Source organism: Schistocerca piceifrons, chromosome 2 (assembly GCF_021461385.2).
Source record: "Schistocerca piceifrons isolate TAMUIC-IGC-003096 chromosome 2, iqSchPice1.1, whole genome shotgun sequence".
Taxonomy (NCBI): Eukaryota; Metazoa; Arthropoda; class Insecta; order Orthoptera; family Acrididae; genus Schistocerca; species Schistocerca piceifrons.
In genome coordinates this window covers 108,142,478-108,167,818 of record NC_060139.1, presented here as the reverse complement: position 1 = coordinate 108,167,818, position 25,341 = coordinate 108,142,478, and the positions used below count along the sequence as shown (strand labels likewise).

At 43.5% G+C, this 25,341-nt stretch overlaps 1 protein-coding gene across 1 annotated transcript in view; it reads left to right on the top strand.

The window, feature by feature from the left end:
- LOC124776474 (clavesin-1-like) overlaps window positions 1-25,341 on the top strand; it is a 236,978-nt gene that overhangs the window by 47,300 nt on the left and 164,337 nt on the right. The window contains exon 2 of the mRNA XM_047251487.1: window positions 15,798-15,948. Coding sequence (XP_047107443.1) covers window positions 15,810-15,948 — 139 coding nt within the window. The 5' untranslated portion in view covers window positions 15,798-15,809. The remainder of the gene's footprint in view (window positions 1-15,797; window positions 15,949-25,341) is intronic.

The window sequence follows — 25,341 nt, the reverse complement described above, 5'->3', positions numbered from 1 at the left end:
TCCTGTCCAATTTGTTGCCTCGGATTTTAGGGAGAGGATTTTAATGTGCTGCTGCGTGACTGGCTCACCCAGGCTTTAGGTAAGAGGTCCGCCAGTCACGATTACCTACTTGTTTCACTTCGATTGCTGTTCTCTTTTCCTTGTGTTTCCTTTCCTTTTTTAGTGCGTTTCTTCTCCTCTTGTTTTGCCTCTGTATGTGAGGATTTGTAACTGCGTCAGGTCTGTGTCTTTTAGCCGTTCTCGTTGTTCGCTGTCCGTCTTCGTCCCTTCACTGCATGTGTTCCTGTTTCTATGCGTTTGGGCGCTGATGACCACGCTGTTTAGCGCCCGAAAACCTCAAACCACACACACACACACACACACACACACACACACACAGTAACAGCTTGCACTGTAGAGCTTGAGCATTGTCCTGCAAAATGATGGACTGGTCCTGCAGAAAGCTTAGGGACAAAAGTTATGACACTTTCTGTAGGACCTGACCATCACTTTTCAGGACAATGCTCAAGCACGTACAGTGCAAGCTGTTACTGATTTGTTTGACTGATGGGGCTGCTAAGTGCTATACCACCTACTGCACTCCCCTGACTTAAACCCTTGTGAGTTCAACTCGATTTATAAACTGAAGGAAACACTTCACGGCATTCGCTTCAGAACAGCTAAAAATTCGTCCGCGCCGCTCGAACTGTCAACACAACTGGCACTGCTAAGAGTATCCTACGACTTCCACATCGCTGACAACGAGTTATACACAATGCCGGTGACTACTTTGAAGGTCAGCAAAACTTGGAAACAAGTATCTATTCTGTACGAACTGTAAATAAATAGTTGCCACTATTAAAGTACCAAGCCTTGTATCAGTGAAACATTCGAAGTGGGGGCCCCTAAAATGTGCGAAGATGACAGATGAGGTAGACATGTTGCTGCACGACATTTCTTCCCTTGTGAATGTACTGACAAATTTCACAGAAAAATGTGATTATTGTACCAAACGTTAACCTCGCTCTAAGAAACGTTCACCCATGTTTGGTTTAAACAAGCGCAAATGTGAACAAGTGTCGCAAATCGTAATACAACGACCATTTTAAGAAGATGGTCTTTTAGTATCATACGAAGTAAGAGTCTTAAAAACTAAAACATCACGAGGTAGCTAGCAGTCTCGACCAGTACAAGCTCTAAGTTCAGTATTTTTCACAGCTGCACTAATGCCATAAAGAGAGGACGCATTCAGTCATTGATCGTGAAGCTCGTAAACGTAGACATTTTCTTTCTATCGTGCATCTTGTTTGTGCGATGCATCTGCTACTGTCCCACCACGCATGTGGGCCATTGTGGAAAGTCAGCGACAAACTAGATCAGCGTCCTGTAAGTGCTACGACTGACCGGCACACTGTCAGCTGCTTTATGTAAGAACTGGCTTGCCTCCGTAGCTCGACAGTGTCGACTCATTCCTGGCGGCAGCTGGTTTGAATCCCAACGGAATCTTCCGTCCCTGGCCTGCGAGAAAGAGGGAGCTGCTGGCGCACGGTCTCTACTCACCATACTGGTGCACAACTGTAGTTGCTTAAACATCTCAAAGCGTTTTATGGAGTTTTGCTCTGTGACAGTGTTGAAGGTGATCAATTAGTTTAACGGCTACCTTGCTGCTGATGGAGAGAAGTAGGCAGTGTGCTGACAGTAAGTATTATCATCTCTGTCATTCAAACACGAGTGCGAAGAATAAAACGATTGGTCATCTGAGAAGTCTTCTGTTGTCTCGCAGTCAACAACGATGTCTTACAGACTTTTTCTGCGTAAGAACTACAGGGCTCAGGAAAATACAAAAATACAAATTCCACGACCAAATACCGTTGCTGATCGCCACATTCGGGATTCAGGGAGGTGCGCCGGCCCCAGATCCAAACCGTACGGCAGATTAATGACAAGGGCCGATGTACCGGCTAGTCGGGATGTGATTTTTAGGTGTTTTCCCACATCCAACTAGGGGAATAACGGCTTTTACCCACGTTATATGACCCTGGGTCAACTTTGGCTTCCTGGGAATGTATCACATCCATAAAAAATGTTTTGGGAGAGGACAATAGCCATTAATTTTTCAATGTAGGCGAAAAATGCCCTAAAATAGTCAAATCAGGCTAGTGTAGAGTTAAGTAAAGCTGTGGTTATCCATTGAAAATGACGATACGTCTGATTAAACTAGTAAAGAAACTTGGCCATACTTCTGGTTTAAAGAAGGCAGAAGTACGCTTTTCTGTCAATTTCCATCTGCAGATGTATTCTGCTGTATGGAAAAGGCGGCAAAACTGCATGTTTACGTTACTAAGTACACAGTGTTTCAGTCAGTCCACCACTGAGGTTCTTACATTGCAGTTGTCTGGTTAACAGGAAGTCTGATATTTTACTGTTTGTTCTTTCGGGGCATATGTTGTCACTGTCATGAAACAGCAGTCCCGTTTCAGGTAACTTTAGCTTGTTAAGCCCTCTTATGCCCATCAGTGAATTTTTCCCATTGTTGTGGAGCTTTGATGTCCGTCGCACTGATCTGACACTGGTTGGTCGAATTTTACGCGGATGACTTCGGGCGAATTCTGGTATAGTACCTTCAACAATGCGATGATCGGTTCTTGCCCACATCATCCTCCGTAGCCCACCTTTCTTCAGTTCTTTCGAATAGTGCACGCTGCAACAAAGCAAAATATCAAAAGCTTCTACTATCTGCTTGTCGGTACTGTTTATCGTCCACATTGGACTTCCATATAAGGCTACAGTCCAGATAAATACTTCCACCAGTCTCACTAATTCGTAAATTTATATAAGGTGTCAGCAGATTTCTCTCTTTCAGAAATGCATTTATTGCTGTCGCCAGTCTGAATCGTAGGCTATATAGTTTTTACTTCTGCCATATTCAGTTATGTTGATTTCCAAATAGCAAAACTCCTCTACTTTGTAAATAGCAGGATTAGGGGGAGTGGGGGTCAATGCTACCGATAAGGACATGCACCGGATATGACGTAGGATAAGTTAGTTTGTAGGACTTAGTTAACGAAAATTGTGCTAGGGAACAGCAGCGAATCAACATCGCGGCCTGCCCAGTGCCAGGGGCACGCTCTTCGGCGTTAGCTCGGTGAGCAAGGCTATCAAAGTAGGTTTATATCTCACTGGCACACATGTGACGCTGCAGGCGATAGGAACTAGTTATAAGAAATAGATATAAGTCCTAGATACTAGACATTAAATGCCCATTGTATGTAATACTAACTGTAGCTCACCTGAAAATTGTAACTAGATGCAATATAAGTACCAGTTGTATAATTATTATGACCCACTAATCAGATAAGGAAGTGGGTTGATATTGTATAATTATTATGGTTTGTAATAAAGATTTTTTTTTTAAAAAAAAGTAGCATTTATGGCGTACCACACCTCGATGAGTGGCTTATCCTATCACTCGTGGCATATGATTCCCACATTCATCCTTCCAGATGCAGATTGCTCCGTTAGCTTACTAGTTCGCCTCTGGTCAGACAAGCTACATTTTGAACGTGAGGGTATGAGAGATTTTATTTCCTCTCATTTTCTCCTTTTTCACGAAAAACATTCACAGCATTTGGCATTTACACCAAACGAATTTCCCTATATGAGATGCTGAGAGGGATTCTTTCACCACCACCACCTCTCAGCACCCCTTCACTTCATTTCCGCTCCTCTTTAATACAACGAGAAATTCGCTAATTGCTAATGCGTCTGCGAAACGCGATCGCAATCGTTCAGACTCCTTTTGCTACACAGTGACCGTAACAGTAGTTACGTCCTCGCTATCTCGATATTACGTCTTGCTGACGTGATAGCCATTACAGTATATCAGCTCCTCGTTCAGACGTGTGCTAAGTTAAGTCGAAAGAAGTTGGCGGCCAGGCGCTCCGCCTTAATGAGAGGCGGGAACGGCCAGTGGACGCGGTAGTCTGCCTGCAGCTGCGGTTCGCCTTGACTCCTCCGCAGCTGCCGGAGGCAGCGCCGGTGCTGGCGAAACGTCCTGCCCCACGCCTGAAATACCGTTTCATGCCGCACGCAACATGTACACGAACTAGTCGTACATCACTCCCAACAGAATATTAAAATAGAGCTTTGTGTGTCTGTAAATTAATAATTAGTAACAATTACCCTCAGCTCACTGTACATTTTACCCGTTCCCTTTAGAAACTCTTGCCTTCCCGCAATCTTTCTTTTGACGGAACCAGTCACTGGATGATACACTACTGGCCATTAAAATTGCTAAACCAAGAAGAAATGCAGATGATAAACGGGTATTCATTGGACAAATATATTATACTAGAACTGACATGTGATTACATTTTCACGCAATTTGGGTACATAGATACTGAGAAATCAGTACCCAGAACAATCACCTCTGGCCGTAATAACGGCCTTGATACGCCTGGGCATTGAGTCAAACAGAGCTTCGATGGCGTGTACAGGTACAGCTGCCCATGCAGCTTCAACACGATACCACGATTCATCAAGAATAGTGACTGGCATATTGTGACGAGCCAGTTGCTCGGCCACCATTGACCAGACGTTATCAGTAGGTGAGAGATCTGGAGAATGTGCTGGCCAGGGCAGCAGTCGAACATTTTCTGTATCAGAAAGGCCCGTACAGGACCTGCAACATGCGGTCGTGTATTATCCTGCTGAAATGTAGGGTTTCGCAGGGATCGAATGAATGGTAGAGCCACGGATCGTAACACATTTGAAATGTAACGTCCTCTGTTCAAAGTGCCGTCAATGTGAACAAGAGGTGACCGAGACCTGTAACCAATGGCACCCCATACCATCACGCCGGGTGATACGCCAGTATGGCGATGACGAATACACGCTTCCAATGTGCGTTCACCGCGATGTCGCCAAACACGGATGCGACCATCACGATACTGTAAACAGAACCTGGATTCATCCGAAAAAATGAGGTTTTGTCATTCGTGCACCCAGGTTTGTCGTTGAGTACACCATCGCAGGCGCTCCTGCCTGTGATGCAGCTTCAAGGGTAGCCGCAGCCACGGTCTCCGAGCTGATAGTCGATGCTGCTGCAAACGTCGTCGAACTGTTAGGTGCAGATGGTTGTTGTCTTGCAAACGTCCCCATCTGTTGACTCAGGGATCGAGACGTGGCTGCACGATCCGTTACAGCCATGCGGATAAGATGCCTGTCATCTCGACTGCTAGTGATATGAGGCCGTTGGGATCTAGCACGCCGTTCCGTATTACCCTCCTGAAGTCACCGATTCCATATTCTGCTAACAGTCATTGGATCTCGACCAACGCGAGCAGCAATGTCGCGATACGATAAACCGCAGTCGCGATAGGCTACAATGCGACCTTTATCAAAGTCGTAAACTTGATGGTACGCATTTCTCCTCCTTACGCGAGGCATCACAACAACATTTCACCAGGCAACTCCGCCCAACTGCTGTTTGTGTGTGAGAAATCGGTTGGAAACTTTCCTCATGTCAGCACGTTGTAGGTGTCGCCACCGGCGCCAACCTTGTGTGAATGCTCCGAAAAGCTAATCATTTGAAAATCACAGCATCTTCTTTCTGTCGGTTAAATTTCGCGTCTGTAGCACGTCATCTTCGTGGTGTAGCAATTTTAATGGCCAGTAGTGTATATAGTCTAACGTGAATTCCGAACCGCGGGGTAACACAGCATTTTTCACATACACAGATACAATCCATCGTCGTCCCTTTTTTCACGTCTGACATTTCTGTGAACAATACCAACTTGCATTATGATTCGTAGTTCACATTAGGCCGTGGGTCCGCCCGTTACTAGATCGGTGAGCGAACACAGAGGTTGCTGGAACGCAAGCGTCCACCAGACGCGTACCACCCCCGGTAGGAACATGCCTAGTAAACCGCTGACGTGTTCGCATGAACATAGGGTCTGAGTTTCGTAACATGACGGCTATATATTGCTTTGTGATGTTTTTCCATTTTTCTGGCACTGCTTCGTTCTTATTTTATTGAGAGTACGAAATATGTTTGCTCAGAAGCAAATATTTTCAGATTTCTCGCTCACTAGCTGGCCAAATCAGGAAATATTGCTGCGTTCTTTCCATAGTCTTCCATATAATTTTGTATTCCATCCCACACGCACACAATGTATCCTATTTTGCGAAATTTTAATTGAGACCTTTGCTCAGTCAGTTTCGTTTATTTCGAGCATCATAAATAGCAAATAAAAAATCTACTATGTCCTGTCGGACAGGTACGACGGGACAGTGGAGACTACCAGCGAGTGGCAAGCCGAGAGTTGGGTTCAAATGGCTCTGTGCACTATGCGACTTAACTTCTGAGGTCATCAGTCGCCTAGAACTTAGAACTACTTAAACCTAACTAACCCAAGGACATCACACACATCCATGCCCGAGGCAGGATTCGAACCTGCGACCGTAGCATTCGCGCGGTTCCGGACTGAAGTGTCTAGAACCGCACGGCCACTCCGACCGGCCGAGAGTTAGGGTCGGACGGGAAGCGTGTCCGGAAGACAGAGGCGCTAAGGAGACCACTCACGTAAAGCGCGAAATCGGGGTTCGAGTCCTGGCCCGGCAAAAATTTTCAAATTTCACCGTTGAATTATTTCAGTGCACAACTGCGGGCGACGTCGGTCCCCCATTTGAATAAAAAATGTTATACAGAGACTTGACTTCGATTGAAAGATCCCGTAATTACCCATCAACTTGTCCATGGTTAAGCGACGCACAAATAAAAAAATCTGTTGTTTCCTTTCGTTGTCGTTCTCACTGTGAAGGTGTTTTATTTGTGTACAGTGGCCAAACATAACCAACTGTTGCTTGAAGTTGGACCACCATCGACTCTCATATTTTAGTACGAAAAGCTCGAGAGGGATTCAAATGACACCTTGCTCAGGACTAAGAGTAATACAAAGGTGTCCACAATCGCTATTTTCAAATTTTATGTATATTTTTTGTAATGAGATGACACATGTAGAATATTAAGTACTTGCTAGCACATCCTAGGTCCGCTATGAGTTCTGCAGCCTCTGTGGCATTAGGTAGACTTTTCATTAAGCTGCAGTAAATATTAGTGCTTTTTTGAGGAATGTAATACAAGGTAGCACACAAATAATATTCAGATCGGATAGTATCAGATTAAAAGTATAAGGATGATGGCTCTGAGCACTATGCGACTTAACTTCTGAGGTCATCAGTCGCCTACAACTTAGAAATAATTAAACCTAACTAACCTAAGGATATCACACACATCCATGCTGATGCAGGATTCGAACCTGCGACCGTAGCGGTCGCTCGGTTCCAGACTGTAGCGCCTAGAACCGCACGGCCACTCCGGTCGGCTATAAGGATGAGAATTTGAGCATGTCAATTAATTAATTAGCGGTAATACTAAGAACAAATGAAATGGCACACTCACTCACAATCAGTATTAGGGAAGTCCATTAGAAGACTTAGCTTTGGTGGAAGGGTTCTGCGAAGATACACTGAATATGTAAAGGAAATCACAAGACACGAGTGCCACGAGTGCTATCTACCCTCATCATGTAGGCTTGACGATAAGCATTGAGTATGTCAAGACACGTGTTGCTAGGACCTTAATAGGTCGGTGTAACCCATGTCAAAGTGTAGCAAAAATATTCCTTGGGTGAACTATCAAGTTCTCGCGAAACCCACCTGGGTAAATTTAGAGAACTTTATCTCGTGAGGACTGTGCACCTTGCCACCATCGAATATCACACGTAGGTGTCACGACATAAGAGCGATTTGAGCACTTACGGAGACTTGTAGACACTCTCTCAGAACGTGAGTGGCTTAGGACAGAAAATCGCAAGCCACTCTACAGCGCACAGCGGAAGGTTCATCGTGTTAACGTCATCGATTTTCTTTGCGGTTCAGTCCAGGAAACGAGTGTCCATCTCCAGAGATTTCGTCGTCTACGGCACGTTAGTCTCTTCCTTCTTTTCTTGTACTGAATGTGGCTGTCTACATGCCTATCTACATGCTTAAATCTCTCACCTTTTGATACGTGCGAGAGATACATGGGTGATAGTGTAATGGTCGCGCAGATTTACCCAACGGGATCCGTGAGAACTAGATGTGGATGTAGCGTAGCTCTTTCGGGGAACAGTAACTTGACTCCATTGTATATTATTAGAAGAGGGTTACTATTCGCCTAGATAGTGATGTGCTACGATCTGCAACTGTAAAAAAGGTGTTTGAAAACTCTGCAGCATTTCTCATTCCTAATGCGATTCCGTACCGCGAGGAATGAGCATTTACGACCGCTGCTTCACTATCGGAAAATATTCCATTTAGGATCCTCTAACATCTACTTAATTTTGGCTGTAGAGGACAAAAGGTGACACTTCTTAAGGATCATAATGTGTATGTATAACAGCTAATCAGTGAAGTGACAACTAGCAGAAAGTGGTTTTCGGTTCTCGTTCGCCAACGGAGTCCTCGTTACAGTCTATGTTCTTTGTCATTCCACGCTGCAATCGCGGAATTAAAGGAGAACGATGGTAAAACTGTCCTCTGGACATCACCACCTAATTTTTTAGTACATTGTCGTTAATATTTAGTGTTGAAAATCATCTTTCCATTAGTTTTTGTACGTATAGGACATAAAATACGGCGTTAAAACGCATAATAAGTTATAATAAAGGAGGGTGCAATCTGCAGTGATCAGCGTTAAGGAACGCCTCCCAAATCCAAGACTCACCCGCACGCCTCCCTATTAACGCACTACGAGCGAGCTTTTGCCAGTGACTGACTGCAACTGAGCTGTGCCCACCACACTCTTCTTTTGAATCATTTACAGAACTTCCCAGCTCCTGGGCTTTGTTAAGTCACTAATCATCCTTCCAGAATTTCTACCCTTCCAGCTTCTGTTCTGTTGGTGTACGTGTATCCCAATACGTTTTAAACCAAAATTTTAATTTCGTTTATTTCAAGGAGAATGTGTTGGTACTGGATGTAGATTTCTATCAAGTCTGCATAAAGTTATCAAAACATAACACTCGCTTTTACACACCACCCATCTATCACTCCTCCTCCTGCCCCCACCCCTTTCATTTTCCTACAAGCCTTTGGCTTAATTGCAGACTGGAAATGAGAAACACTGGAAGAGCGAAATGTCAAACTGTAAGATACATAACTGGAAAAAACATGATAGATTAATGTTAAACATCATTTTATTTGAAGGACAACAAATTGTCAAAGTTTCACATAGTTTGTAACGTCTGACAGAAGAAGTAATACAAAAGTGTAACAAGTTTCGCATTTAAAAATTATAAATATGAAAATTTAGATATAGACGCTTCATTTCCAATGATTCGCTGAATGTGCTGAGCCTCACCTCACTTATTTCTGAGCAATAACAAAGAACTCGGTACTGACAACATGGACACAGTGCCCCCCCTTCCCCCCCCCCCTCCCGCCCCCCTGTGGACTAACAACTCTTTTGAGAGTACGTGCGTGGCCCTACCTTGCAGTACTCCTTCCTTTTCCGCGATGCACGTCTGTCCTCCTATTCTTTCTCCCCTCCCTCGGGTATCATGTCTTGTGAACACTTGGGAAATCGAAACTTGTGAAGGTATTGGAAGACTTAGGGATGACGGAAGACAAAAATGAAATCCACATGTGTGTGTCTAAAGGCCGGCACATACGTTTGAGGCACAAAGGGCGACTGGGTAAGGCGTAACTCCCAGCGCCCGGATCGAAAGGTAGGACTGCGTCAGGACGCTGATGACCTCGACGTTGAGCGCCCGTAAGCCCCAACACACACACACACACACACACACACACACACACACACACACACACACACACGACTCGCGCAGACCCCTGGTAAAAGCCAGGCCCAGGGAGGGATGGTTGCCTGAAATGTTACCTTCCCAATTGCCGATTGATTCCTGTGTCTGGAGTTCGGGGGGGATGTGGGCTCAGGTGTGGACAATCACCTAAGGCAGGTGTGCTCCTCTGTGAGGGCCTCCGGAAGGAAGGAGCATGTCATCGGAGGCGCTGGCAATCGTGGGGGATCATCAATGCATCTCTCCATCAATGCACCCTCTGTCTCACAAACGGGAGTGGAATGAGACCAAAGATAACACGAATCTTCCAGATGCAACTCGCTATCTCGTGGAATCACACATAGGAGGAGGTCAGGACTTTTCCACAGTGAACCTGTTCATCATTCAGGAAGGTGTGCATACAACTGCATGTCCGCCGAAGTCCTGCACTCGTTTGCGCAATGAGACTTTCTTTCTAGAGATAGACATTCCCTTTCAAGCTCAAAAACTGCTTGAAGCTACGCTCCTCCACGGATACCCTGTTCATGTAGAGCAGGGGTGGCCAAGATTTCGAAGCTCGCGGGCCATGCCCGAGCGCAAATGCCAAAGCGCTCAGCCTCGGTTCACGTTTCCCCGACTGCCACGTTGCGCTGTCTGAGAACGAGGAGGGAGAAGAGGGGAAAACAGCGAACGCGCCGAATTTAAATGTCAATAAAGTCCTATTGCATACGACTTATTCCACATTTCTCAGTGACACAGGTCACAAACAAAATCAGTTTTCAGTATTAATTATTTTCGGGCCACTGAAGACATAATTATCTGGTACAAACTATCGACATACGACAGACGAAGACAATTTCAGAGAGTTTCGCACTCAATTTGCCATGTAATCATAACTCAGTTTCATAAACGAAGGAAGGTCAATCACACAAATACCATCAGCATCTACATCTACATCCATACTCCGCAAGCCACCTGACGGTGTGTGGCGGAGGGTACCTTGAGTACCTCTATCGGTTCTCCCTTCTATTCCAGTCTCGTATTGTTCGTGGAAAGAAGGATTGTCGGTATGCCTCTGTGTGGCCTCTAATCTCTCTGATTTTATCCCCATGGTCTCTTCGCGAGATATACGTAGGAGGGAGCAATATACTGCTTGACTCTTCGGTGAAGGTATGTTCTCGAAACTTTGACAAAAGCCCGTACCGAGTTACTGAGCGTCTCTCCTGCAGAGTCTTCCACTGCAGTTTATCTATCATCTCCGTAACGCTTTCGCGATTACTAAATGATCCTGTAACGAAGCGCGCTGCTCTCCGTTGGATCTTCTCTATACCTTCTATCAACCCTATCTGGTACGGATCCCACACTGCTGAGCAGTATTCAAGCAGTGGGCGAACAAGCGTACTGTAACCTACTTCCTTTGTTTTCGGATTGCATTTCCATAGGATTCTTCCAATGAATCTCAGTCTGGCATCTGCTTTACCGACGATCAACATTATATGATCATTCCATTTTAAATCACTCCTAATGCGTACTCGCAGATAATTTATGGTATTAACTGCTTCCAGTTGCTGACCTGCTATTTTGTAGCTAAATGATAAAGGATCTATCTTTCTGTGTATTCGCAGCACATTACACTTGTCTACATTGAGATTCAATTGCCATTCACTGCACCATGCGTCAATTCGCTGCAGATCCTCCTGCATTTCAGTACAATTTTCCATTGTTACAACCTCTCGATACACCACCATCATCATCATTTAAGACTGATTATGCCTTTCAGCGTTCAGTCTGGAGCATAGCCCCCTTATAAAATTCCTCCATGATCCCCTATTCAGTGCTAACATTGCTGCCTCTTCTGATGTTAAACGTATTACTTCAAAATCATTCTTAACCTTCTCCTTGATCTGCTCCGACTCCTCCACACAAATATGTCGATCAAAATATTGTAGCACTTTTGCAACCTCATTATGAAGACTTGGAAAATGTACCTGAGAAAAGCAATGTAGACCTCCTGGTCAGTTTTAACGTAAAAAGATTTGTAATTAAAACTGGAATTACCTTGCAGGTTAGTTAGTTAAATCTGCACATGTACAGGGGTGCTTTGAACTGAAACGGCAAATGGTCTCAAAAGCAGTTCGAAAACAGATTCCAAGATTGACAGTGTGTTCAAAACCTTTATAAAACTATCACTGTCATTCTTGCAAGTACACAATGAATTCTTCAGACCTCGCGCTTTATTTAACGCCAGTGAGCTTGGGGAATTGGATTGTGTGTCAGAAGGCGTCCCATCCACAACGCGATTTTCTTTTTGAATGCATCCCCATCAAATCAGAAGTTAACCTGCAATGTGTTACTTTGGGCAGTGTACAGTCAAGTCCACTTAAAATACGAAGTTTGCAATCCATTCCGAATGTTCTAATTTTCGTTCCTGCACTCCTTTTTCTCTCATAAATTCAATAACAGCGAGATTTAAATCGAAAAATCGTTCCAGGCATGCTCCTTGACTTAAGCAAGGTACTTCTCAGTAATATATGAACTCTGTACACTCTTTGTTTCCACTGAAACATGGTGCAACTGGAACTGTAATAACGGATCGGACTTCAAAACCTTTACATTTCGTACCACAAATCTCTTACAATGCTCCATGTCTGCAAATTTAGCACAAAATGCTTCATGTACAGAGCAATGAATCCCATTGCGGCGGCGCGGTTCTTTCCGTCCCTTTACGACGTACCTGCACCTACCTGTGAACATTGTCTCAGCAGATCATCAGTAGGAAAGCCGAGCGAAACCTACTGTACTTCGGCGTGAACCAGGCTGAAATTAAAGTCACTAATCTACGTTTCGGGAGAAAGTTTTCACACGAAATGAAAGGTTGGAAATTTTGTCCTTAATTAATATATTCTGAAACTTAGGTGAACAAGTGTCACTGCCAAGCCCATGCTAGTCTTAACACAGTCACTCACAATCCCTTTCACTCACGTTAGCAAGTTTATGATGTTGCATTTCCCGAAAACGTAATAGCTACAAAATTACGGATTGTTTTTGATTGAGAATGCTCGCCAAATATTAAATCTGTCGGTACCTAATGCAGTCACAGTTTTTAGTCACCGACCTGCTCAATACGCCACGCTGAATTTGTCTTTTCTCGTCACAAAATTTACTTAAAAATTCCGAAATTTCTACACACCCATCGGAATAATTAGGTCGTCACTTTACCACACTTTTGATGTATGAAACACTGCTAGATCCGGCAACTTATCATTTCCATCGGAACTACTACTACACACGTCCGAACTGTTTCATGGGTAGGCTCCGACTCTTCCCTAGAATACTCTGTCTTCTCTACCAGCAGAGAAAGCGCGCGAAGAATATTGCTTTACCATTGGTCAGTTCACTCAACAGCCAATAGCAAAACAACATTCTCCCGCGTCAGTCCGCGCTTTTAATCAATAACCAATCGCAAAATAGTAAACCTAACGACTGCAGTTTTTACCGACGTAATTATCTAATATGCTGAAGTTTTGTTTATGCATAAAGTTATTTACTGTTGTTATTTATACCTGAATTAACTTTCCATTTACCATAAACTTACTTTACAAATCTATTCTACAAAAATAAATTTGTCCACATCCATACTACTTCGAAATGTTCCGACACTAAAAAAAAATGGTTCAAATGGCTTTGAGCACTATGGGACTTAACATCTGTGGTCATCAGTCCCCGAGAACTTAGAACTACTTAAACCTAACTAACCCAGCCAGGATTCGAACCTGCGACCGTAGCGGTCACGCGGTTCCAGACTGAGGCGCCTAGAACCGCACGGCTACACCGGCCGGCTCCCACACTAAATCCCACTACATAATTTGTTAAACAATTATCTTCATATTAACCTTAAACCACACTTACGCATCATTCATACTGCTAAAACACGTTTATAACATTTTACCTACACAAAAAGACATAATAACACTTTATGAAAATACTAGAACAGTTTACGAAAAACATTCTATTACTTTATTGCACTCTAATGGACACAATCGAAACTAAAATCACAGTCCCCCTATCCAATATTGTCCTCTATCGGGTGATACATAAACTACGTGCGCGTCCAGTCTCGCGTCACCATCTGTCACTATCCAGCTCTGAGACACATCTCCCACTTAACTGCCTCCAAGGCAGGATCGGTATACGGCGCTACGCCTCACCATCTCTTACTCGTTTTAAATTTTTGCTGCTTCATTGTCATCTAAAAGTTAAAATTCCTTCTGCTTGGTACTGTAATGTCGTTTGGTAGCAAATAAGCAGCACCCATCGCTCTCGAAACCCTGTACAATGTAACCCATTTTTCATCTGTGTTAGTAAGCGCCTATCTTGGGCACGGAACCCAAACCCAGTTGCAGGTTACGTATCTAACGGTTTCCAGGGACATAAAAATTTTATTTTCAGTATTTCATATACAGGGCTATTACAAATGATTGAAGCGATTTCATAAATTCACTGTAGCTCCATTCATTGACATATATTCACGACACACTACAGATACGTAGAAAAACTCATAAAGTTTTGTTCGGCTGAAGCCTCACTTCAGGTTTCTGCCGCCAGAGCGCTTGAGAGCGCAGTGAGACAAAATGGCGACAGGAGCCGAGAAAGCGTATGTCATGTTTGAAATGCACTCACATCAGTCAGTCCTAACAGTGCAACGACACTTCAGGACGAAGTTCAACAAAGATCCACCAACTGCTAACTCCATTCGGCGATGGTATGCGCAGTTTAAAGCTTCTGGATGCCTCTGTAAGGGGAAATCAACGGGTCGGCCTGCAGTGAGCGAAGAAACGGTTGAACGCGTGCGGGCAAGTTTCACGCGTAGCCCGCGGAAGTCGACGAATAAAGCAAGCAGGGAGCTAAACGTACCACAGCCGACGGTTTGGAAAATCTTACGGAAAAGGCTAAAGCAGAAGCCTTACCGTTTACAATTGCTACAAGCCCTGACACCCGATGACAAAGTCAAACGCTTTGAATTTTCGGCGCGGTTGCAACAGCTCATGGACGAGGATGCGTTCAGTGCGAAACTTGTTTTCAGTGATGAAGCTACATTTTTTCTTAATGGTGAAGTGAACAGACACAATGTGCGAATCTGGGCGGTAGAGAATCCTCACGCATTCGTGCAGCAAATTCGCAATTCACCAAAAGTTAACGTGTTTTGTGCAATCTCACGGTTTAAAGTTTACGGCCCCTTTTTCTTCTGCGAAGAAAACGTTACAGGACACGTGTATCTGGACATGCTGGAAAATTGGCTCATGCCACAACTGGAGACCGACAGCGCCGACTTTCATCTTTCAACAGGATGGTGCTCCACCACACTTCTATCATGATGTTCGGCATTTCTTAAACAGGAGATTGGAAAACCGATGGATCGGTCGTGGTGGAGATCATGATCAGCAATTCATGTCATGGCCTCCACGCTCTCCCGACTTAACCCCATGTGATTTCTTTGTGTGGGGTTATGTGAAAGATTCAGTGTTTAAACCTCCTCTACCAAGAAACGTGCAAGAACTGCGAGCTCGCATCAACGATGCTTTCGAACTCATTGATGGGGACATGCTGCGCCGAGTGTGGGAGGAACTTGATTATCGGCTTGATGTCTGCCGAATCACTAAAGAGGCACATATCGAACATTTGTGAATGCCTAAAAAAACTTTTTGAGTTTTTGTATCTGTGTGCAAAGCATTGTGAAAATATCTCAAATAATAAAGTTATTGTAGAGCTGTTAAATCGCTTCAATCATTTGTAATAACCCTGTATATAGTGAGCGAATTTAAACATTTAAAATTCTGACGAGATCCAGACGTTGATTTAAAGAATCGGGGATTTACCCGTGTTGAAGAAACAGGAAAGAAAGCGATAAGTGTGGTGAGTTTATGTAGCCTTGTGAGCGCCACGTGCTGCCCTGCAGTGAGCTCGTCTCTGTGCCCGCAGGATCGGGGCGCGATGCAGCCGGACGACGTGTCGTGCGAGCTGGACCTGGGCGAGCCGCCCGCGGAGCTCGTGGAGTTCGCCAGGGAGGAGCTCGGGGAGTCCCCGGACACGAGGGCCGCCGCGCTCCAGGAGCTCAGAGACCTCATCTTTGGTGAGTTCCCGCCGACAACGTACCTGCTGTCTCACATTCGTGCACCCCCACACCAGTGAGGCGATGGCGCTACGGACCTAAGTTGCACTTGGTTTTCAAGGTGTACCGGTATGAAATGAGCGTTAAGATACAAATGTGTTGATAGGGAACATTTGCTGTGAAGAGCCACCGTGGCACAACAACCGCGTTACAAAACTGCTGCGGAAGCAAACTTCACAGCAAACATAAACATAGCCAACGCCTTGCAGACAAACAAAAATTACGCGAAGCGAAATGTAATGTGAGAAGGGCCATGCGAGAGGCGTTCAATGAATTCGAAAGTAAAGTTCTATCTACTGACTTCGCAGAAAATCCTAAGAAATTTTGGTCTTATGTCAAAGCGGTAGGTGGATCAAAACAAAATGTCCACACACTCTGCGACCAAAATGGTACTGAAACAGAGGATGACAGACTAAAGGCCGAAAAACTAAATGTCTTTTTCCAAAGCTGTTTCACAGAGGAAGACTGCACTGTAGTTCCTTCTCTAGATTGTCGCACAGATGACAAAATGGTGGATATCGAAATAGACGACACAGGGATAGGGAAACAATTAAAATCGCTCAAAAGAGGAAAGGCCGCTGGGCCTCATGGGATAACAGTTCGATTTTACACAGAGTACGCGAAGGAACTGCCCCCCCCCCCCCCCTTCTTGCAGCGGTGTACCGTAGGTCTCTAGAAGAGCGTAGCGTTCTAAAGGATTGGAAAAGGGCACAGGTCATCCCCGTTTTCAAGAAGGGACGTCGAACAGATGTGCAGAACTATAGACCTATATCTCTAACGTCGATCAGTTGTAGAATTTTGGAACACGTATTATGTTCGAGTATAATGACTTTTCTGGAGACTAGAAATCTACTCTGTAGGAATCAGCATGGGTTTCGAAAAAGACGATCGGGTGAAACCCAGCTCGCGCAATTCGTCCTCGAGACTCAGAGGGCCATAGACACGGGTTCACAGCTAGATTCCGTGTTTCTTGACTTCCGCTAGGCGTTCGATACAGTTCCCCACAGTCGTTTAATGAACAAAGTAAGAGCATATGGACTATCAGACCAATTGTGTGATTGGATTGAAGAGTTCCTAGATAACAGAACGCAGCATGACATTCTCAGTGGAGAGAAGGCTTCCGAAGTGAGAGTGATTTCAGGTGTGCCGCAGGGGAGTGGTTGTAACAATGGAAAATCGTACTGAAATGCAGGAGGATCTGCAGCGAATTGACGCATGGTGCAAGGAATGGCAAGTGAATCTCAAAGTAGACAAGTGTAATGTGCTGCGAATACATAGAAAAATCCCATATCATTCAGCTACAATATAGCAGGTCAGCAACTGGAAGCAGTTAATTCCATAAATTATTTTGGAGAACACATTAGGAGTGATTTAAAATTTAATGATCATATAAATTTGATCGTCGGTAAAGCTGATGCCAGACTCAGATTCATTGGAAGAATCCTAAGGAAATGCAATCCGAAAACAAAGGAAGTAGGTTATAGTACGCTTGTTCGCCCACGGCTTGAATACTGCTCAGCAGTGTGGGATCCGTACCGGGTAGGGTTGACAGAAGAGAGAGAGAAGATCCAACGGAGAGCAGCGCGCTTCGTTAGAGGATCATTTAATAATCGCGAGAGCGTTACGGAGATGATAGATAAACTCCAGAGGAAGACTCTGCAGGAGAGACGCTCAGTAGCTCGGTACGGGCTTTTGTTGAAGTTTCGAGAACATACCTTCACCGAGGAGTCAAGCAGTATACTGCTCCCTCCTACGTATATCTCGCGAAGAGACCACGAGGATAAAATCAGAGAGATTAGAGCCCACACAGAGGCATACCGACAATCGTTCTTTCCATGAACAATACGAGACTGGATTAGAAGGGAGAACCGATAGAGGTACTCAAGGTACCCTCCGCCACACACCGTCAAGTGAGTTGGCTTGCGGAGTATGGATGTAGATGTAGATGTAGAGCCTAATTTTTTTTGTTTGGTTGGTATTACATCTGTCAAAGATACTTAGTGTACATCAAGTCATGGAACAAACAACATGCAGAATTTTGTACCAGAAAGTGATGATTTGCGGAAAGCATTAATTTTTTGTTTTCATTTGGAAAAAAAGGTGCTGCAGAGTCGCATCGAATGCTTGCCGAGGCATATGGTGATCATGCTCTATCAGAAGCAACATGCAAAAGATGGGTTCAACGGTTCAGAAATAATTATTTTGATGTAAGAAATGAAGAACGTGGAAGACCATCAAAAAAGTTTGAAGACGCCGCATTGCAAGCAATATTGGATGAAGATGATACTTTGAGTCAGAATCAACTGGCAGCAATGCTAAATGTTGCACAACAAACAATTTTTGACCGTTTGAAAGCTATGGGAAAGATCCAAAAGTGTGGAAAATGGGTGCCACATAAATTGAATGAAAGATGGAAAACCGAAAAACCATTTGTAAAAATTTTGCTTCAAAGACATGAAAGAAAATCAATTTTGCATCGAATTGTTACTGGCGATGAAAAATGGATTTATTTTAAGAATCCTAAACGGGAAAAAACATGGGTTAATCCGGGACAACCATCAACATCGACTGCAAAACCAGATTGATTCGGCAAGAAGACAATGCTCTGTGTTTGGTGGGATCAGAAAGGTGTGGTGTGTAATGAGCTTCTAAAACCCGGTGAAACTGTGAATACTAATCGCTAAAGACAACAAATGACAAATTTGAACTATGCTTTGATCGAAAAAAGACCAGAATGGTCCAGAAGACACAGCAAAGTAATTTTTTTTACACGACAATGCACCTGCACACAAAGCAAAACTGGTTCAGGATACAATCTAAACGCTTGGCTACGAGATGCTACACCACCCGCCGTATTTATCAGTCTTGGCCCCTTCCGACTACCATTTGTTTTCATCAATGGGACACGCATTGGCTGAGGAACACTTCGATTCCTACGAAGAAGTCGAAAATTGGGTGTCTGATTGGTTTGCTTCAAAAGACGAACATTTCTATTGGCGTGGTGTACAGAAATTGCCGGAAAGGTGGTCAAAATGTATAGAAAGCAATGGTCAGTACTTTGAATAAAATGTTTTTACTTTGCAGTTCAAAATTAGTGTTTCATTTTCACAAAAAACGCCCATTTCATACCAGTACACCTGGTAATTAGTAAATGTCAAAATGCTTTCGTGAATAACACAGTGTATTGCGTTTTTTTATGTTTTTCTGGTCCTACATGCATATTTGATCCAGTAATAGGATGCATTTCTAACTTTTCTGGTTAGACGTTTCGGATAGTAAAGAAGAGAAGTATGGGATGCGTAAAGACTGTCCTCGTAATTCAGCATTTTCCTTGATCCGGAATGACGATACTGATATTTGGTTTGTGTTCTCTTCCCGAAAATGGCGAGAACATGCTTTGCTGTGTTTGGTCGATTTCCAACCTTTCGTTCTCAGAGCGCTCACTCAGAGGGTTTTTCGAGTTGGATTTACAGCAAATCTAAAGTCAAATGACAGAAATAAAATCAATACAGTAAAAGTAGACAGCACAACCAAAATTAATGCATATAGAAGATAAAATAACTTGAACAAATCCACTTACGAATGAAATGATTCTTTTACAGTTTAGACCACATTATCGCAACATTACTTGCATTTTTGATCAAAAGACTTCCACCGGAAGATAATTTTTGGAGCAAGTGACATAGCGGACTTCGCCTTAGTCTTTGATGTCATGGCAACTCATTATACCTCCATTCGCCACATTCAGTCATTCATTTTTATCGTGTTTTCTTTGTATTATTTGTGACAAATGACACATGACAACTAGGATGGATTCCCAGAAATATCGATCTTGTGAAATTCAGCTATTGGTCAAGGCATTTTACCACGTTTTTAATTCGTCGCTTCTTGTCATTGCGTCCGTTCCGAACCAACTTTGCAATTGATATTAAACTAGCTTCACGATTAGCTCAACACGTAAAATTTTGAACATAGCTCAGAACTGAATTAGAATGCAATATCAACTCGCTTTCTTGTCTGCTGTGTGGTGGAGGGAACTATCTGTATCCCAATCATTTCTCCCTTTTTCTGTTCCAACACAGAAGGGTGCGTGAGAAGAATGATAGTAATCGTCTGAATCAGCCCTAATTTCTCGAATTTTCTCGTCGTGGTCATTTCGCGAGAGGTATGTGGAAGGAACTAATGTGTTGTCAGACCCTACCCGCCTCTGGAAATTTAAATAAGCGGTATTTTCGTTCAGTCAGGTGAACAGAAAGTCAAATAAATCCGAACTTTACCACGTATCTCTGTTGTAATCTCGCCAAAATGTCTGAAATTGATTGAAAAATATCACCCACACAAGACTAAAATGCAGCCTAATTTAAATACAAATGAACTCGAGCCCCCTACAGATTCTTTACCTAATGCACGTAGACATGAATATGTGTGCTTTTGATTTTGTAATAGTTATGAAAATATTTGTAAGATTTAACAGGAAAAACACGGGACGCATGCAAAACATAACCGATGCATGAATAGTTCACCTCCTTACTATTACAAGAATTACTAACTACCTACTGCATGCTCCCACCCCAATACGCTTCTCGTTTAAAAAAAATGGTTCACATGGCTCTGAGCATTATAGGACTAAACGTCTGAGGTCATCAGTCCCCTAGAACTTAGAACTACTTAAACCTAACTAAGCTAAGGATATCACACACATCCATGCCCGAGACAGGATTCGAACCTGCGACCGTAGCGGTCACGCGGTTCCAGACTGAAGCGCCTAGAACCGTTCGGCCACCCCGGCCGGCCTCTTTTTAACCCTCAAAAATATTTTCATAGCTATTAAAAATTCCTAATCACAAATTTTTGGGACTATCTGTATGGTGGTAAGGAATCTGTATGGTGCTAGCAGAAATTTTTGAACTTGTAAGTCAAATTTAAACACGTGGTATACTGAAAATCATTTTCATTTAAGTGATTATTTCGATTTCAGAAAAACGACTGTCTCAGTACCACACCAAAACGTACTAACGAAAGTACGGCTATATAGAACACCAAACTAAATTTATGAATGTTTTCTTGCTAGGGAAGACGCGTCGTGGTATGTAGGACGGTGTCATCGACAGATGTAGAAGTACTGTCAGTTGAGCCCCAGGCAAGTGCATTGTAACACTTGCTGTTCATGTGGCATATTAATGACATGGTAAATCAGGCTGTTCATATGTAATACAGGGAGTAAGATTAGAGTTTAACATCACGTTGACAACGCAGTCATAAGACGGAGCACAAGTTCGGATTACGGAAAGATGGGAAAGGAAATCCCCCGTGCCCTTTTCAAATGAAACATCCCGCCATTCGCCTGGAGCGATTTAGGGAAACAATAGAAATTCGAAATCTTTATGGCCTTTATGGCTCGGTATGTAAGGAAATAGTACTTGAAAAAATCTGCACACATATGCGGTCGGACCTTCATAAGACATCAGAGCGATACCACGACTGGCAACTTACTTTAAACTACAAATGTAAAATTGTGCACTTTTTGAGATGCAGGAAAGTAGTATTCTAACATTATAAAGATGTGTCGCATCTGGAATTAGTCACCACTTATAGAAATACCTGGGTGTAACGATTTGGGGGGGGGGGGGGGGGGGGGGTCACAGAAAGGGGCCATCTTTAGGAAAAGCAGACAGCAGATATAGCACACATAGATACAGAGAAAATGCAATCAATCTGCAAAGTAGACTGTTTACAAATTACTCGTGCGTTCCATTGCTTAAGTATGTGGGACACACTACAAATAGGAGCAGTAAGGGCACATTAATTCACGCAAAGAAGGGCAACACGAATGGTCACAGGCTTGTCTGACTCGCAGAGGGTCACGGATAAGCAAAAACAAAGAACTTGCAGACAATCACTATCTCCCAACAGCTTAGCCTTAGCTATAAAATTTGAAGCTCCAGTAGTAAGTGAGGAATGTTGGAACGTACTACAGCCTTATATGTTTCACTACCGCAGGGACTGTGAAGACAAGATTATTTACCTACTGCACACATTGAAGCAGACATTCTCTAACACATTGCACAAAGGGAAATACCCTCAACCATGCAGCCCACAATAGTCTGCAGTGTTTAGACGTGGATGTAGAAATACTCTAACCGCACGCAATATCAAAAACAATAAAACTTTCATTTTTGACACTACATTTCAAAACAAAAAAATCCTCTTTCCCTGCCACACTCGCTGAGCAGTAGTGCCGTCTGATGTCGTACTCTGCTAACGAGTGAAAGGCGGGTACTCAGTGACACTCTAGAGCCTTCTTTCCCTTCCTTACCACAGGCTGTAAAATCCGCAGCAATAAACAAGAGTGGTGACAGGCAGTGCCATCGGTATGGGAGACAGCTGGCTGACACTTCAGGATCAGCTCTGCCAGTCACTTCGACGTCAAGGTCTGGCCTTGTTTCGTTCCTTTCTTCCTTGTTACAAGAGGTAACGATGCGAACGATGACCTTAAACTGCAAAATTCGGTGTACATACTGACTCCAGTCCAGCCGCCATTGTTCCGCATACGTAAGCAGGCAGGGTAAACTGGCCCGTTACGAAACACGACGGGAAACAGCTGTGTAAACTGGAAGAGTTCGGACAGGGTTAGCCAACAAGGTCCAGCAAGGTCAGCTACATAATAAGAGGCGATTTCTTACTGAAGGACACGCTGGACCGCATAACACCAAGAAACTCTGCGATAAGGCAGTGCAGCGTTACACTCGATTGGGATGGAGAAGGAAATTAAGGATATGACGATATATTGTAACTCTACCATGTGGAAGACTTTTTTATTCTACGTGTACATCGTATCCTAGGGTGAACTGTAGGAAAAAAGAATTTCGCATAATTTCTCTAGACAGCCAGGAAGGCAAAGAGAGCTACTGTCTGGGAACTAGGTGATTCTTTGTTTAGAGTTCAGAATATATTCACCCAGTGCATATGGACATTTGCGAATATGAGATTATGGAGGACCAGATGAATGTGAATGTTTAGGGAAATGAATCAGTGTATCGTATTACCACCCAGTCAGAGACCGTGAAGGCAGATTTGCACCGATGTCAGTGTTTATTTAGCTGAAGATCAAAATTTCGAACTGAAATTCTTTCTTCTAAGACTGTCAGGGACGAAGCAAATTTGTATTAAATTAATGTATTGGTGAGCTTCGTCCACTCCTGGAGAAAATAATTTCGTCTACTCATTTGCGTGCACGATACAATACAAGAATAAAGTCAAAAAATAAAATGGGTTGGTTTGTAGAAATGGAACTTTTCCTTACGCGAAATTCGTAACTTGTCAATACTGTGCTCCAACTTTCATGGTTACGTACACTGTCCTCCATAAGTTTGGAAACGCCACGCTGCGTATTACAATGGAGCAAGATGGAAGTGATCTATGTGAGTTATTGATTAGAATACGGAATAGCAAGCTCAAATAACGGTTAATAATGACAAGTACAGTATTGTACAGTTAATTATTGTACATATATATACATATTGGAACATACTAGTATTGCTCAGTTTTATGTAAATCGACGTTACCTGTCCAAGCAGTTCTACTAGACACGCCAGGTGGCGCGAGTAGACCGCATGGCTATGTAGAGGTACGTTGTTTACATTTCTGTTCACTTGTAGCTGCGTTTACATAAAGGTATAACACGCCGCGAAAGTAATTCAGAATGGTCCAAAAGTGCCAGATTCCTTATGAATAACGGGTAATGATAATCACTTTGCACCAAGAAGGCAATAGCGTCCGACAAATAGCAAAGAAATTGATGATTTCCATCAGCGGAGTTGTCAAAACCATACATCGGCACCGACAAACAGACTCCTATGGAGATCGTCCTCGCTCAGGAGCACCGAGAAAAATATCAGAACGCCAGGAAAAGTAATTGGTAGTGACCAGTAAACGTAACTGTCCGTGAATTGACTGGTGAACTAAACGCAATACACCGGTGAGTGAGTCAACGGTGAGACGACGCCTGGCAGACAACAACCTCCGAGGTTATGTAGCAACAGGGAAACCACTGTTGCGCCCTGTTAAACAGAATAAAAGGCTTCAGTGGGCCAAGACATACCAACACTGGACAGCAGGGGATTGGGAAAGAGTCTTATTCACTGATGAATCCAAGTTCGAAATATTTGGAAGTAAACGCTGCCAATTTGTACGCCGTTTACCCCATGAACGCTTGAATCCTCAATGCATAATTCCAACTGTAAGGCGTGGAGGGAGTTCTGTGATGGTATGGGGATCCTTTGGAAGGAATAAAGTCGGAGATTCGGTGAAAATAGATGGAAAACTGTACCAAAAGGATTATCATACCATTCTCCAGCGACATGCTAAGACATCTGGTTTGCGTCTGATTGGGAAAGGGTTTCTCTTGCAGCAAGACATCGACCCGAAACATACGTCTCGCTTGTGTCAGAACTATGTGAAGTGTCTAGAGTTTCGTGAAATATTGAAAAACACGGAATGGCCTCCCCAGTCCCCTGATTGTAACCCAATCGAGCTGCTATGGGATGAATTGGACAGGAGGATCCGAAAACGGGAAATCATGAGTGGTTCACAGTTTGGGAGGTTCTGCAGCAAGAATGGAGATTAATTCCAACTGAAACCTTGGCAAAACTTACGCAGCGCATGCCGAGAGTGTGCAAGGCAGTGATGAAAGCAATGGGTGGCTATTTTGAAGAATCGAAAATTTAATTTTTGCACCTTATTTGAGCTTAGTAAACATTTGGAAAACAACAAAATGCATTTTTATACTGTATTTCTTTTCAATTGTCTATAATTACTAGGTGTTTCCAAAATTACAGAGGGTAGTGTACATAAGAAAACTTACTAGTAGCAAGTTACCAGATAAAACTTTTTGTTCATTCCTGTATCTGCCTCCGCAGACCTATAGTGTGCTAGTGAAATGTCATGCTATCCCTATTTAGCCAGTTCTAACTCGGGTGGTGAAAAAAATTTTCGCCACTACTTGTGTGATACGCCTAGGAGAGCTGGTAGGGTAAGGTGCGCGATAACCAGACTACGCGACAATGTCCGGCATTAAATCCAAAACCTCTCCACACCCTCTTACGGAACGAGGATACATAACACCGTTTCTGCTGATTCACCGACTGTCCCTTCAATACTATTTTGGGATACAGGATACTACAGGCGTTCAACAAGTATTACAATACTTTTTCCGGAAAGCAGGTTGATTTTATTCATGATTCCAGTACGTCATATTATTTCCACTCTTTTGGCTACAAAACCCTATTTTTCAACATTATATCTGTTCAGTGCGACGGCCTTACGCCATCTTACTGGGAGGGCCTGTATGCCCGC